The sequence below is a fragment of the Miniopterus schreibersii genome (genome assembly GCF_964146895.1).
Source record: "Miniopterus schreibersii genome assembly, chromosome: 2".
Lineage (NCBI taxonomy): Eukaryota > Metazoa > Chordata > Mammalia > Chiroptera > Miniopteridae > Miniopterus > Miniopterus schreibersii.
Window position 1 is genome coordinate 138,826,878 of NC_138102.1, and position 17,818 is coordinate 138,844,695.

General features: G+C 33.1%; 2 protein-coding genes across 2 annotated transcripts in view; both read right to left on the reverse strand.

Annotated features, from left to right (window-relative positions):
- Positions 1-276: 276 nt before the first annotated feature.
- OR10A7 (olfactory receptor family 10 subfamily A member 7) overlaps positions 277-17,818 on the reverse strand; it is a gene marked incomplete at both ends in the record, with an annotated part of 38,049 nt that continues 20,507 nt past the window's right edge. The window contains one exon of the mRNA XM_081127778.1: positions 277-1,246. Within this exon, the coding sequence (XP_080983904.1) occupies positions 277-1,246 (970 nt within the window). The remainder of the gene's footprint in view (positions 1,247-17,818) is intronic.
- On the reverse strand, positions 14,971-15,909 carry LOC308552866 (olfactory receptor 6C74-like; the record flags this gene model as incomplete). Its single annotated transcript, XM_081128253.1, has 1 exon — positions 14,971-15,909. The coding sequence occupies one exon, from the start codon at positions 15,907-15,909 to the stop codon at positions 14,971-14,973; it is 939 nt and encodes a 312-aa protein (XP_080984379.1).

The following is a 17,818-nucleotide window of genomic DNA, read 5'->3' on the forward strand; positions in this document are numbered from 1 at the left end:
GCAATTAGCACACACATATGTCTAGCAAGGTTTATTTTTTGAAAGCATTCAATACATGAAAGTATCATTCATGGGAGGAGATATTTCTAGTCAAAGATGAAATTTAATATTACAGATTGAAGAAGGCAGTGTACCACTGAAGAGTAAAAATAGAAGTGCAGAGATCTGAAAGACTTAGTAAGCCTAGATGATATAAATCATTGAGGGGAGAAATGGCATAGCTATGAACTAATGAACTAAACATTGTTTTCAATTTTCCCATGTTTCAACAACATATTACTTACATCCCAATTCTGTCTTATTGTTTTCAAAATAAAAAAACCTTTGAAGCATATTCTTGAGAGCTTCTTTCACCTGCTGGTTCCTTAGAGTGTAAATTAAGGGGTTTAGTAACGGAGCAACAGAGGTATAGAGCACAGCTACACTTTTAGTTAAAGTCACCCTTTCCTTTGCTGAAGGTTTCATATACACAAAGATGCAACTCCCATACGTGATAGAGACAACAACCATGTGTGAGGAGCAGGTGGAAAAGGCCTTTGCTCTTTGTTGAACAGAAGGGAATTTTAGAATGGTTTTGATGATGTAAGTATAGGAGAGGACCACTAACAACAAAGTGATTACAAGTGTCACCACAGCTAAGACAAAGGCCATCAATTCTATGAAGCGTGTATCTGTGCAAGAGATCTGCAGCATAGGAGAAGTGTCACAGAAGAAGTGATCAATAGTCTTGGAAGCACAGAAATCTAGCTTGAGTCCCAAGATGAAAGGGGGAAATATGATTAGAAGTCCAGATATCCAAGAGCTGACTACAAGCTGAGAGCACACTTTGCTGTTCATAGTGATGGGGTAATGCAGCGGTTTGCAGATAGCAACATAGCGGTCAAAGGCCATGGCAGCCAGAAGGTAAAATTCTGTAACTCCTAATAAAAGATAAAAGAATAATTGAGTTACACAACCATTGTAGGAAATTGTTTTGTCTCCAGTCAGAATGCTTATTAAGAATCGTGGAATGCAGATGGTTGTGAATGAAATCTCTAAGAAGGAGAAATTTCGGAGGAAGAAGTACATTGGAGTCTTGAGACGGGGATCCAGCATGGTGAGGAAGATGATAATTAAGTTCCCTGTCAAGCTCAGGATGTAGTTGAAAAATAGAAACAGGAAAATCAAAATTTGCAACAGAGGGTCATCTGTCAGTCCAAGTAAAATGAACTCTATTTCCGTTGATTGGTTCATTTCTTGATGTTTCCTATTAACCCAGAGAAAACAAAATGCAAATCACAAGTGAGAAAATTGTTTTCTTTATTTTCAGCCATAGAATGGTCCATATTCAGAAACTTATCAATGTGCACGCATTTTCACCAATCTGCTTTGTGTTCATCAAAATGAACATGTCCTCTAAAGTCCGTCATATTTGTAAAACTGCTGAGTATTTTCTATTGACTAGATTGAAATAAGTCTTACCACTTCATAGGTGGCTTATCATTCAAAATTTAGCTCCACAATTTAGTGTTGATCTATCTTGCAAAGACTTTACCCTAACAGACTATGTAAATAGTTTATATTTTCTATTTTCTGAAGTTAACAAATATTTCAAGTAATCCTATTCCTTTTATTCACCACCAAGTTCAGTTTCGTATATTCTTTCTTACATTTTTAAAATAATTTTATTTCAGTTTTTTTAAACTCCATCTGCTTGCCTAATTCATGTATTTTATCAACAGCCTTTAGATTCAACACTTAGAAAATTACTGATAAGTCATTAACAATGACCCTAATCCAAATGACATAGGAAATAAAACAAACAGAAAAACTGAAATTGGTCTTCATAGATGATAGATGATAGATAGATAGATAGATAGATAGATAGATAGATAGATAGATAGATAGATAGATGATAGATAGATAGATATTTTTTTTTACTTTAGTCAATTTATAATAGTCTCATATTACCTTCTTTATGGCTGTGCAGATTATATTAAGATTATATTAAGAAGCTATATCTTTTTGTTTGAGTATAAAATGATTTTAAGCACAGTCACAGTTCTTTCCACTGACTACTGCTACAGCAATATTTCATAGTTATTAATTTTAATTTGTTTTTTGTTAATTATATTTTTGAAGTACAACAAGACTCTTAGCCAATTTTCAGAATTGCCAGGTGATATTCAATAGCTTTCTTTTTTACCCCTGTTTTAAAATATAAGCTATAGTGACTCTCAGTCTTTCATTCATTTGATAAATATTTACTTAGTTCTTCCTATGTGCAATGAATTTCTCTAGGCAGGAACTGGGGGGTTATTGAAGGTAAAAATATTACTGCTTCAACAAATATATATATATATACATGTATATACACATATATGTGTGTGTGTGTGTGTGTGTGTGTGTGTATAGTAACAGAGCAACAGAGGTATTGGGCACAGCTAAGCCTTTACTATGTATATATACATACACAAAATATATGTTTTTAAAATCCTCACCTTAGGTCATGATGAGAGAGAGAGAGAGAGAGAAACATCAACGCAAAGAGAAACATCCATCTGTTTCCTTCAGTAGGCTCCCTGAACAGGGATCAAACCCGCAACCCAGGTATGTGCCCTGACTGGGAATTGAACTGGCAACCTTTTGGTGCACAGAACAACACTCAACCAACTGAGTCACTTGGGCCAGGCTACAAGTATATATTTTGAAGTTTATAAACATTTAGGGGTCTGTTCAGGAATAATTACATTTTCTTTTAGAATTAGTTTTATTACTTTGACAGATATCAGTGGTTACTTTGTTGCTGTTTATGTAGAAGAAAAATAACCTCAATCTTGAAGTCAGGAAAAAAATATACTGTCAAAATCTTACGTTCTTCTTAAGTAAATACACTTTCTAAGCATGAAAAAAAAATTTTTTTAATATAAGCTACATAAGTATTTTCCTTTTCTTTTAAATTAAGTTTATTCAAATATATTTGCCTACTTTTCTAGGTGACTTGATATCATTTTATTCACACATTTTTTAAACGTATTGAATCCCTAGAATTTTTGGGTTAATCATATTTGAATGCTTGTCACCAACTTTAACCTAATGTTTAGGAATAATATTAGTCCTTGCATTCCAACATAAATATTTCTTTTTGATTGTCCCTTAAGTTGTTCCATTAATCACTTTCCTTCCATTAAAATATAAATCTACATTTCTACTTCATTATCTGTGGAATTTTATGACTTGGTAGACTAAATATAACTAGTAGAGACATTATTTCATCATTGTTTCCTATTTTTCATAAGGTTCTGAGTTTTGTTAAACACACTAATTGCTTTAACTTTGAACTGAGTGTAAATGTTATGTTAGATTTCCTCAAGATACGTGGAAGAGACCGACAGCTGTTGGAGGGGAAAGGAAGGGGAGGGCTGAATAAAAGAAGGTGAAGGGATTAGCCCAAGAACATACGTGCATAATTCATAGGCCCAGAAAACAGTGTGGCGATGGCCAGAAGGAAGAGTGGGTGGAGGCTGGGTGGTGGTGGGCAAAGGGGGGTAAAATGGGACATCTGTAATAGTGTCAACAATACAAATAAAGTAAGCCCTGCCAGTGTGGTTCAGTTGGTTGAGCGTCATCCCCCATGAACCAAAAGGTCAAAAGGTCTCTTGGTCAATTCCAGTCAAGGTACATACCAGGGTTGCAGGTTCGATCCCCAGTTGGGTTGCATGCGGGATGCAGCTGATCAATGTTTCTTTCTCACATTGATGTTTCTCTCTGTGTCTCTCCCCCTCCCTTCCACACTCCCTAACAAATCAATGGAAAAATATCCTCAGGTGAGGATTAACAAAATAATAATAACAGTAATAATGTAAAAAAAGATCACAGCTAAGTGTGGGCAAAAATCTCAACAAAAAATTCTGCTCTCTAATTTTTTCTTCAATGCAGTTAAAGTTTATAGAGTTAGATAGATAAAATGAATGGCATTAATATATGAAAAATTGCATGTTATTATATTTTTAAATTTTCATAATAAAGTATATAGGAATTTTTACTTCTCCATCAAAAGAAATAAGTCAGTGAGACAATTTAAAAACAAATTTAATTCTTTGTACTTCCAAAATATCTACCTAACTTTCGACTCACAAAAACAAAACAAGTTAAACTTAATATTTGACTTACCTTGCACGGGCACATGGGGATTTCTTTTCTGTTATGGTATTCAATAGTATATATGAACTCACTACATTAAGAGTGATGATAATTATTTTAGGACTTTATTCAGTTATTAAAAAGTTGTCAAAATAATGGTTTTTTTAAAGAAAGGATTCAAATACAATGTGAAATGTGTTTATTTTTCAAAATCTTTCCTATTTTTCACTTAAGTTCACATTCACTACATAACTCAGTATTCAGATACTAAAGAACATTGATGCACCTCTATCATCCCTTCCAGTTTGGTTAAATGTTCAGAAAGTTTTCTTTAATCTTTAACTGGAAGTGTTATATAGTATATTAAAATCTAAGAAGAAATACAACAATTTAGTACAGAAATTTAACATATTTCATGATTCTAACTAAATTTTATCTTTTGACTCAATAGGGACACAAGAGAATCTGTTGAAATCAGCAAACAAAAATAGGTAAAATATTTCCCTAGAGACTGGTATTCAGAAAGTACTAGTTATGTGCTAATAAAAAATTTAAAAAATTCCACCCAGCTTTTCCCTTTTAAAATGGGAAATATGCAACAAAAACATCAACTGTCTTGTAGTTCTAAGGCAATATAAAAAAACTTCTGATCTAGCTTTCGCCAAAAGAAAACTTTCTTTTCCTATTACAGAAATAATAATAGACACAAAGCAGACTTTAATATTGCTGCAAATAGATTCAATTATTTTAACACTTCCAAATGGCTTTATTTCTTTCCCTCTTTTTTAAATCCATGTTTTTTTTTAATGTTAGCTTTATTATTTTTTAATTAAATTTATTGGGGTGGCATTGCTTAATAAAATTATATAGGTTTCAAGTATACAATTCTATATCACCTGTATTTTGCATTGTATATTTTTCACCCAAAGTCAAATCTCCTTCTCTCACTACATATTTGATCTCCTTTACCCTTTGCTACTCCCTCATCCCCCTTTACCTATAGTAACAACCACACCAATTTTAAAATAAGGTTTTTAATTATATATTACTAGAATGTTGTCTGAATTTGCTGTTTTTAATTTTAAGAGAGTGTGGGTGGGTGTTTTTTTAAATTATGGGGCCTGGGGGAAGCCTATGGTAAAACATTTAGTTTATGACATGAGGGCCTATTCGGGAGAACTCAAATATCTGAAACATTTGAACTGTATTGATATATGAGTCTACTCAAAATGAGTAAAATGGATTGGTGACATATATTATATGAGAGAAGAAGCCATAAATTATTATTAAACAGTTTCCTATGATTTTGTCATGATAAAAAAAAATGATCAAAATAAGTAAAAAAGACATGCTATTGGTGTTTAAATATAAAGAAAATTTATTTAAAACAATTTTTTAAAGTTAAAAATGTTTAAGTATAGTGTCCAATATTATATTAGCTATATTAGTTTTAGTTGTACAATATAGTGATTTGATATTTTTATACTTTGCAATATGTTTGTCTTACTAATTCTAATTATCATCTGCCACTGTGCAAAGTTACCACAATATTAAGAAAATATCTTAAGAAAACTTCAGGTCTACTATCAGAATTCACAGAGTTGAATGGCAGCTCAAACACTGCTCTTTTACAACAAACACATCAGATCAAATATGTGTGTGTGTGTCTGTGTGTGTGTTCTATTTCTGGACTCTATTCTATTCTATTGATCAGTTTATCTACTTGAGGATAATGCCACACTGCATTGATAACTGTAGCTTATAATTACAATATATAAAGAACTCTCAAAACTCAGTAATAGAAGAGTGACTAAGCAAGGTGAAGGGATAAGAAATCTTAGCCCTTCTTTCCTCACAGAAAAACAGATGAAATAACAAAATAAGAAGGGGAAAAACCCTTTGTAAGAAATCCAGAAATCAGTGAAAAGACTGAATTACCCAGCTGACCACAAAATTGAGATCAACCACAGTGAAATGGGTAAAAAGAGCAATTTCATCTTACCCATATTAGTGCCTCCATAAAGCTGCCATAGATGAGTGCAAAGAGATAACAACTCTTTCCTGGACTTGGATGGGCACAGGAGATAGTGAGGCTAACATTGAAATCCTCAGCCTTTCAGTATGCTCCCTGAGGGGCTGACATTAGTCTGGCCTCACATAGAGCACTGAAAGAACTGGGGGAAGCTAGTGAGATGGGTACCTGCCTGAGTTTTAAGGCATAGTTATCCATGGCTTTAAAAAGGCACAGATCTCACACTTCTTCTCCAGAGGGAGAGAGGAATGGAGCATAGCTCCCTTATCCTGACCTTTAAGTATGTCTCTCAAAGGGCTAGTTTCTGCCCTGCTTCACATAGAGTGCTAAAGAACCCGACATAATCTGAACGTGTGGGGAAGCTGCAGCTGGCATGGCTGTGCAAGATTAGAATAAGAAGCATAAATGAGGCTTCTCCTGTAGGATAGAGGAGAAAGAGTGAAACTTCCCAACAGCCCTTGCCTTTCTGTGAGTAGACCAAGGGGTTGATTTCTATATCACTTCACATGTAGAGGTGATGGATTTTACATAGTCAGACAAGAGATTATGGTCTCTTTGGAAAAAAAAAAAAAGACTCAATGTCTGGGACAGACAAGAACAAAGATTATGAGTCTCTAGCCAGGATGATTGTTAAAAAGTCATTCCTGGTCAAACCAAGTCTGTAAAGACTGGGAGATGGAGATGCTTCTTTAAATGGGCAGGCACTATGCAAAGCTACAAGAAACATTAAAAAATGAGGAAAACATGACACAATAAAAGAAGAAAATATTTATCCAGTAAACCAACTCTAAACAAATGGAGATGTATTAATTGCCTGAAAAAATTCAAAATAATAGTCTTAAGGAAGCTCAGTGAGACAAAAAAGAATACAGAGAACTAAATTAAAACAGAAAACTAATACATGAACAAAGTGAGGATATCAAGGAAGAGATAGAAAATATAAAGAACAAAACAAATTCTAGAGCTAAGTAATTCAATTCAAATAATTCAATACTTCAACAGAAGGATTTAACAGCATATCTGATTAAGCAGAAGAAATAATTTTTGAAGTCAAAGACAAGTCATTTGAAATTATCTTTTCAGAGCAGTAAATAGAAAAGTAATGAAAAAGAGTAAAGAAAGTCTAAGGGACTTATGGGACATCATCTAGCAAGTAATTGCACATGTTATGAGAATCCCTAAAAGAGAGAGAGGGAGAAAGGGCAGAGAGCTTATGTAAAGCAATAATAGCTGAAAACTCTCCAAATCTGGAGAGGAAAGAGGATATGCTGACCTATTAAGCTCAAAGGATTCAAAAAAGATGAATCCTAAAGCCTATTCAAAATTAAAATAAAAGGACACTAAATTGCAACACAAAAGCATATGAGAATAAAAACTGTTCAAAGTAAAGCTATAAACAAATTCAGCATACAGTAATGATGTAGTGGTGGTATGTAAAACAGCTTTAGCTCTAATACAAGAACTAAAAGATAAAAGTATTAATAGTAAATATAAATAAATTTTGTTAATGAATACACAATATAAAAATATGTAAAATATGAACTCAATAACACAAAGTGTAAATGGAGAGACATAAAACTGTGATTTTCTATGTGATTGAAGTTAAGTTGTTATTCACTTAACATGGGTTATTATAATTGTAAGATATTGTATATATATTCATGGTACCCAGAAATAAAATACCTACAGTAGTTACAAAAAAAGAAGAGAAAGGCATTATAGTATATGAATACCAAAAAATCAACAAATCACATAAGGGATGCAAATTATACATTATTTCTGTGAGTGTGTTTCCAGATGAGATTAGCATTTGATCTTGTACCTAAGTAAATCAGATTGCCCCCACCTCAGTGTTGCTGGGTATCATCCAATCCCTTAAAAACCTAAATAGAACAAAAATGCAGAGGAAGGGGGCAAATTTTCTCTCTCGTTCTCCCCTCAACTGTGACTTAAACCATCAGTTCCCTGGTTCTCAGAACTGTTATTGGAACCAGAAAAGGTGTTTTTGGACAGCCCTCTTAGTTGGAGGGAGTGGGCTATTCCCTCCTTGGCTCTTGTCAGTCTTGTAGGAAAGATTTCAAATGAGTGACACTGGACAGCAGCATTGTAGTAAGCAAATTTATTAAAGAAGCAGAGCAAGCAGACTTATTAAAGAAGCAAGGCTAGTAACTTTATCGAAATACACCTGGCATAAATCACAGGTGGGTACCCAGCTAATCTGAGCATCCCACCTGGTGAAGGTTTAGAATTTTATACTTTCTTATCTACAGGTTTCAAAATTCCTCTGCCAGATATGTTGGTACAAACTAGATCTCAAGGTCTCCCTTTACTTTGTTATGGCTTTCCCAGAATTTATGAAAAACATCTGGTGATTTTATCTTGAGAAGCTCTGAGACTGCTGGCTTCTCTGTTCAGTGAGTGAGATAAAACTCCCTGTTCTCTACCCCTACCCCAAGACAGCTGACTTCTTTGTTTAGTGGGTGAGATAAAACTCTCTTCTTTCCTTCCCCCTCCTCCCCTCCTGTCTTAGCAGTCCCAGGGTGATTTAAACTATGTATTCTCTGGTTAGGGAGGAGAGGCATTAACCATTTGCTCCAAAGTGTCTTTGGTTGGGGAAGATAAGGTCTTTCTGCAAACTGGCTGCAAGAGGCCCAAACTGTTTGGCCTTGTTTAATTTTATTGTCTCAGTTTTCCTATTCCTCTTGCCCAGGAATTTTCCTAGCTTCTTACTATCCTGTTACAGAACTATATCAATGGTTTCCTTGGGTCTCCAGCTTGCATAGCAGAGTGAGGGGTTTCTTAGCCTCCATCATCAAGTGAGACAATTCCTTAGAATAAATCTCATATTGGTCTGGTTCTCTGGGTCACCCTGATTAATACAAGCAGCATATACATATTTTGGATAGTGATATTTTCTTATGAATTGGCTCTGTTTATGAAATATCCCATTTTATTAATACCAATGCCTCTTTCAGTACAGCCTAGTGTATCTGCCATTAGTCTAACTAGAACTTATGTTTTATGGTTAATATGTTCATGTTATATAATTTTTAATTCTGTTGCTTTCTATTAAAAACATACCAACTTAATCAGCATATAATTTTATAATTCAAATCAAAATTAGTTTGAAAAATATTTCCTTTATCCATGTAAATTTAATATAATTACTGATATCTACCCTTTTATTACTTTTTCTCCATTTGACTGACCTGTTTTTGTTCCTTGTATTCCTTTTACATGCCTTTATTTGAGATAATAAACTTTTATTTTATTATTCCATTTTACCTTTATTGATAGCTTTGTTATATTTAATTACTTTCAGACATTACCCTAGAGATGGCAGCATGCATTCTTACCTTAATTAGTTTTCTGATGATTAACACCTTAGAATATTTTAGCTTAATTTAAAGTTACCTCTTCTTATTTTATTGTTATTGTTGTTGAGCATTTCAATTCTACATATCTCAAGCTCTTCCTGAATCTGTCATTTTTTTACACAATTATTATTAAGTCAATATTTATTTAGTTTATCTAATTATTACAGTTGCCCTTCTCTGTGTTGCCTTGTAACTGATATTTTTCTTTAATGACAGAACTGTTTACAACACACTTTTTAGCTACACATCTTTATTTTACTTAATTTTATTACAAATATTTTATTTGAATATTGAATTTGAGATTTTTTTTGTTGAGTGTTATGTACACATTCTAATATATTTAATAAGTTTAAAAATTCTTAACCATTATCTTTTCAATGGATGCTTTTGGCTCATGTTTCTCTGTCCTTTGTTTCCTAGGACTGATTTCATGTTGTTGTATTATTTTACTAAGCCCCATAGTAAAGAATATGTATTTTGTGCACTCTTTATAAAAATAATTCTGGATATTTCTCCTAACCAATTTTCCAGTACATAATCCCCTATTCTGTTCTCAGTTATTATATAAATATTTCTTAAATTCTCAATACCAATTATTTTAGATAATTAATTTTACCTCTTTAATGAAAATATTAGTTCTAATAGTTTTTACATGCTATATGGTAAATATGTAGATCTCCTTGGATCTCCTTTTATTTCTGTTATTTTCATGATTTTTGGTCATTTGAAACTCCTGTGGTACACTTGTGAATTTTTTACTGTATACTCAAAACTGTATGCAGATATTAAAGGCTCTGGATGATGGTTTATTCCTACAAATAGGATTTAATTTAATCTGGCACACAAATAAAGGCAGAAATCCTTGAACAAAACAAGAAATAAGATTATTTAAGTCTATTTTCACTTATTTATTTATTTATTTATTTATTTATTTATTTATTTATTTATTTTTAGAATTGATGAATTCACCATGTATATTCTTATGGTACACAATTTCAGTGGTCTCAACTAAAAGCCTTGGTATTTACTCAGGCTCTTTCACTTAGGCAAATCTGAATTGTCAAATTTTTGCCTTCAGATACTAGGAGATTGCAAGAATTTCTTCTTAGATCCCTCATCAGTTAGCTTCTGCTTTGTACTGTGGTCTCAGGCTTTCATTGCTTGATACTTGGACTTATCAAATGTGTTTGGGGAAAATCAAACTCTGCAAAATGGCAGGCCTGTTCATCTCTGATTCCCTTTCATACAGGGTTTTTTCCGTTCAAGAAAAATCTTGGTTGCACTGATAGATGTGGGTTCCAGTTTGTATCTCCCTGGCTCCATGAGAGAAAAGAAAGCAATGGCCTGCCTACCCTTCTCTGCAGGGGTATTTGCAGTGCACTACATAAGAGAGAACAAGAGGCTCTAAGAGAAAAGTGGTGGAGACTATGGTCCCTCCTTGTAAGTTACCATCTTTCCAAAACTGGATCTTCATATCCTAGTTGTTATTTTTCTCTCTAATGATATCAAGTAGTTTTTGTTAATGTTTTTGTGGCAGGTTGTTTTTCAATAAGTCTTTTAAAGAATAAATTTACCCAGTTTCTGCTGATATAAATACCTTGTGTTATCACTATACTATTGTCAAAAGTAAAATGACAAACTAAAAAAAACCCAAAAAACAAGTATTGGTGGGTTACTAACAACTAAAGTCCTCAGTTTATTTGTATTTCATTAGTTTTCTCACTGATTTCTTTTTTCATTTATAAGATCTAATCCAGTATATTACTATGTATTTATTCATGAAGTCTCCTTAGTCTCCTCTGGTCTTGATTATTTCTCTGTCTTTTCTTTTTTTAAAATATATCTTTATTGATTTCAGAGGGAGGAAAGGAGAGGGAGGGAGAAAGACAGAAACATCAATGATGAGAGAGTCATTGATCGAGCCCACAACCTGGGCATGTGCCCTGACCGGGAATCGAACCCCGATGGCCTGGATCCTAGGTCGATGCTCAACCGCTGAGCCACACCCGGCCAGGCTCTCTGTCTTTTCTTGTTTTTTATGTACTTGTCAGTGTGGAGAAATACTTGCCAAGCATTTTGTAAAGCATTCCTTAATTTGGATTTATCTCTCTCTTTTTTTATTTTTATTTTTTATTTTTAAAAAAATATATCTTTATTGACTTCAGAGAGAGGAAGGGAGAGGGAGAGAGAGAGATAGAAACATCAATGATGAGAGAGTCATTGATCGGCTGCAGCCCACAACCCGGGCATGTGCCCAGACCGGGAATCGAACCCTGATCTCCTGGATCGTAGGTCGATGCTCAACCACTGAGCCACGCCCAGCTGGGCTCTCTCTCTTTTTTTAAAGGAATAGATTAAGGTTATCTATTTTGGGGAAGAATACAAGAATGTTGAAGCACCTCATCACATCATATTCGGGGATAAATGATAACATGATTTATAATTGTTAATATATTCCTTGATAAGCTGTTAAAGTAAACTTTTCAAGTAAAAAATATTATAATTTTCCTGTTATAATTTCTTCTCAGAAGTAACCTACTAAGATAACCCACATCTAAGGAGGGGAGAGGGATAAATAACCTCCACTTCCTGAGAAGAATATCTTTATATATTTTTTGGAATATAAAGGAAATTTGTTCCATAAAGAAAATTTGTTCCTTCTCCCACATTTATTTATATCACTGTGGACTCATGTGAATAAATTTTAAATTTCCTTCAGACTTCCTCCCTAATAATATAGTTTAAAGTATTTCTAATTTTAAATTATTTGAATAATTTTCAAACCTTTTTTTGCCCAGTGTTTTAGAACACAAATTTCAAAAATAATATTGTCTACTTCAAAAACTATTATACCACTTCACATAAAGTGCAAGGAAGTTATGACCACATATTTCTAATCCATCCCTCTCATCCATATGCCATTTTGCCATACATTTCACTTTACAATAAACACCTGATACATTATTACTATCATTGCCTCAGTCACTTTTATTTGAGAGCAGTTAAAATGAGAAAAGAGATATTTTACTTCCCATTATTCCATTTTTGAAGCTCTACATTTCATTGTGAAAAATTTTTTTATTTATTTATACTATCTTGTTTCTGTCTATAGGAAATCTTTTAACATTTATTGTAAGGTAGGTTTGTCAACAGTGCATTCCTTCGGTTTTCGTCTGAGAAAGTTTTTATTTCTCTTTCATTTTTGTATGTAGAATTCTAGGTTGTGATTACATAGCTTTTTTGCTCGTGATGAGAAGTCAGGACTAACTGTTATTCATGTTTATATGTAGGAAATAATTTTTTCCCCTTGAATGCCTTCAAGATTTTATTTTTGCCTTGTTATTTTATCAGTTTTAAATTGATGAGCCTAGTTGTTTTCCCCCTTCTTGTGTTCTCTGAGCTTCTTCAATCTATGTTTTGGCATTTGCAATACTTTTGGAAGATTTTCAGCCATTTTACACACACACACACACACACACACACAATTGGAATTAGATGTGATCCATCATTAGGGAAAGTGAGTGGAGTGCAAAGATAATAAAGGGAAGAGCCTTAGAGCACTGGGGATTCTAATATTTAGGAATCAGTCACAGAAGGAACTAGTAAAAAAAATGAGAAAAAAACCTTCCATATAGTTACAGAAAACCACACAATAAATATCTCCTTTAACCCAAACAAATAAACTGTATTAACTATAAGGCAGTGATCATTGCTCTAAGTACTGCTGGTATTCAGCACTGTGACATTAGTGTGAAAGACGACTAAAGAGAAGGTTACTGAATTGGTGGCTTATAAACCAGTAAAAGAGGGTTGAGAAGAGAATGTGACGTAAAAGGTGGCAATGGCCGTAATAGCTAAACATAGGCAAGGCTGACACTGTTCAAGTGCAGATTCCAAAACAAGAAAGAAAATGTATTTATTAGGAATAGACTATTTAAAGTATTTTAATCATAGTGGAAAACCAAATTCAATGCTTAGTAAATAACGTCATGAATAATAAAAATTCTAGTAAATTAAATAAGAAAAAAGGACATGTGTAACTAAAAATTTCAAGTTATGAGCAACTAATCAAAAAGTAGAGATTTTTTAGACGATTTGATTATAGTAATTATGCCACATGGGGAAAAAGAGCACTAAAGACAAGAAACATGTTCTAAACTTTAGGAATTTCCACTTGAGACACTCAGGAATGAACCCCTTTTCTGCCTAGAGCTCACACTTACGGGAGAATTGTCTGTATGTATTAGAGACTCTAATCACAGGTTAATGACAGTGATTTCACCTTAAGTAATTTTCCTACTTAATAAAATATTGTCGATCCTTATTAAAAGTCATGAAATATCCTCTAAGGTAAATAACTAGTAGGTGACAGACCTTTAAATATATATAAGTGAAGCATTTCCGAATAGCTCAATGACAAATTAGTGGTTCAACTTAGACAAATATTTTAAGCAAACTCATCCTGATTGGCATATAACAGAATCAAAATTAATCAGAATATTAAGAGAACGTTAGGTTTTATTTTTATTAGATTGCCTAATATATGTAAATATTTGTAAATTATACGTACATACATTTTTCCTCATTTCCTTGCCCTTAAAATTTCTGAAAGTTAGATAATGTTTTAGAATTATTAAATCTACTTTCTCAAAATGGATAAAAAAATTATACCAAAATTATCAAGAAAAAAATACAATGACTTGTTTAAATAACCATTCTTCCTGAAATCATATTCATGCCCAAATATATTTTAAGATCCTGTTCATTTGACAAATGCTACATAAATCTACATAACTGTCTAGTCAATTGCATACTGTATGTAGTTTTCTTCCTGCCTATCTTTTATTTTACTTCTTTATTATTTCAAATATAATTTCTTATAAATAACTAGTTTTTATAAAATGTACTTTAAAAGACTAATCATATTTTTAATAAACATGAGCATCAACACTATTGCAACACTATTACAATTTCCTTTTATTTTAAATAGAATGTGCACCAATAAATCGGTATTACAAAAAATATAAATGAATATTAGTTTTAAGTAGGTTATAAATAATCACAGATAAAGTATAGTAATAAACTTTGCATTGTATGCTGCATTAAATATAATTCAAATTAAATAATATTTTATAGTCTTGACTAACTAGAATTGAAAAACAAAAGAAACAGATTAAAAATTTAGCTCAATTTCTTTCACATATCCAGAGGAAAAGAAAATAAGATCAGAAAAAAGTCTCTATTGAAGAAAATAAAGAAAATTAATGTCTGTAGAACAATGATTTCTGTGAAAATAAAGCTCGAAAGAAATAAAGGTAAATATCATAGAAATGAAAGGGGGAAAGGAGAAACTATGTACTGAAAGATACTATTGGATACACTGTTATTATTAGGGACTCCTTTGTTCATTTCCTTTATGTAGATAGTGCAGTAGGATATTCATTTCTTTGAGAAAAAAATAACCCTATGCATCATAATGATGAAGGCTTTTTTCACTTGTTGGTTCCGTAAAGTGTAGATGAAAGGATTCAAAAGTGGTGCAACCGAGGTGTTGAGCACAGCAATTCCCTTGGAGAAAGATAACCTTTGTTTGATTGATGGATTAACATACATGCAAATGCAGCTGCCATAAGAAAGGGATATCACAATCATGTGGGAAGAACATGTCGAAAAAGCTTTCTTCCTCTCACTGGTTGAAGGGATTTTTAAAATGGTCAAGGCAATATAGGTATATGATACTATCACCATTATCAGTGTGACCACAAGGGTCACCAAAGCTGAGATGAATCCCATCATCTCAAGAATCCAAGTGTCTGTGCAAGAGATCTGCATAAGAGGATGAGTGTCACAGTAGAAATGCTCAACAATATTGGAGGCACAGAAGTCAAGGTCCAGGCCTAAGATCAGTGGTGGAAAGATGACAAAAAATCCAGCAAGCCAACAACTAAGGACAAGCTGTGTGCAGATTTTATTGTTCATGATGACCGTGTAATGCAGGGGCTTACAGATGGCAACATAGCGGTCATAGGACATAGCTGCCAGCAAGTAAAATTCAGATGCTCCAAAAAGGAAGGCAAAAAACACTTGAGTGACACAACAATTATAGGAAATGGTTTTGTCCCCTGTTGCCATAGTAACCAACAATTTAGGAATGCATGTAGTAGTATAGGAAATTTCTAAAAAGGAAAAATTCCGAAGAAAAAAATACATGGGGGTCTTGAGGTGAATATCCACCAGGGTGAGTGTGATGATGGTCAGATTGCCGGTGATGCTTAGCAAGTAAATGAGAAGGAGGAAAATAAATAGCACAACTTTCAACTGCGGGTCATCAGTCAAACCTGCCAGGATAAACACTGTCACTCTTGTGTGATTTCCCATCACTGTTCTCTGACATTTGTTATGTCTGAATAGGAAAAAAGAAAGAAAACAATGATCCCAATGGAAAAATAACCATGATAACTAGTGTTGAAAGTAAAGTTAGCAAAACAATGATTCAGATAGAATAATACATTGCTCTTTTATGTTTTAAAAATGGCTTTGTTTGGCAGGAAAGTAATAGTTGAAACATTAGTTGGCAATTTTACTGGAGAATACCTATATAGTAATAGCAATTGTTAAATGTTTTTATGTGGGTAAATTAGAGGGATTAGAGAGACTTTCAAAGCATAGAATAATGCTTTTTCTCTCTTGTTAATATGCAAGATTTGGGGTGGCATGCCATTTCCTGTCCAAATAAAGTTTTCGTGCTAGAACCAAAGTGATGTCATTACAAGCTCATGTTTTGCCCTACATACACACCACAAACCTAGCCATTAGCAATAAACAGGGCTAGTAGGTTTTACTATTTTATTCAACTAAGCAAATTCAAATGCCTGCTTCTTGTCTTGTTTACTTTCATGGTTAACGTGATCCAATTTCAGGTAAGTGATCAGGAGGCACTGGGAAAATTTTACTTTCTGTTCTCAATAGTATTTCCATCTCCTCAATCTCTGTTGCAACCCAGCACTTACCACTTTGTACCCCAAGACAAAATCAGCAAGAATAGTCTGGTAATGTTGATCCCTGTAACAAGAAACTGCAGTTTTGTTTTCTGTAAGTTATGATTCTGAGAATGGACCAGGTAGAATAAATTGAAAAGTGAGAGTAAAGAATATAAAGGTAGAGGAAAAATCGCCCTGGCTGGGTAGGTCAGTTGGTTAGAGTGTCGTCCCGATATGCCAAGGTTGTGGGATTGATCCCCAGTCAGGTCACACACAAAAGGCAACCAATGAATGCATAGGTAAGTGGAACAATAAATCTATATTTCTCTCTCTCTCTCCCTTCCTGTGTCTCTCTCTAAAATCAATTTTTAAAAATTTCTTTTAAAAAAGTAGAGAGAAATATATAAATATGGATTCATGAAATTGCATGAGATGAAAGAAGTAAAGAGAAAGTAAAGACAAAGGTAAAGCTTTCTGGAAGCCTAGAGAGGTAAGAGGGGTTTTTGAGAGCTAGGATAGTGAGTTTAAGGGAAAGAGTAAAAAGAAGATTAAAAATATGTAAATTAATAAGTAAGAATTATAAAGAGGAAATATTTACCAACAAAACTTCTCTCCATCTGTTGCATTTCTTATATTTACCTTTTTGTTCTTTGTCTAAAATACAGACTGAAAACAAACAATTTTGAGATCAGCAGTCTAAAAGAGAGGAGAATTATTTGGTAAATTTCAAACACATAATAAATCACAGAATAGTGTGACACAAATTTTAAGAGGTATATATTTTTTATCATAAAAATATTCAAATGTCTGGCTAACAGGCAATTAAAGAAATATCTATAGATAACTATTCTCAACATGAGGCATATATTGAGACAGATTGTTTGGATTTGCACAGCTAGTAAGGTAGACAGAGTGTATTTTCCAAAATTATCTTCTTAAAAGTACAACATTTTGTACAAAATATTATGGACCAGATTATAGTTTATTTCTCTTTAAAATAAAAATGTTTAACAATATCTCTAAGAAAAAAATCTTTCCTCGGTATCTTCATCATCAAACACATAAAATGATTAAGGTCTTGCCAGGTACTACATAAAACCATGTTTTCTGGCTTGAGGATAGCAAAATAATTATTTCTAACCTCTAACATGTGCGTTACCATTAAAAATGCATATTTAGAAATAAAAATAAACTTATAAGGACAAACAAAAGTTGGTTCCAGTAATATCTAGAGTTTACAGGAGGACAGTTGGATTCAAAGATAGGTCTTAGAATATAAAAAATAAGAGAAAGTAGTCCTTAGAGAG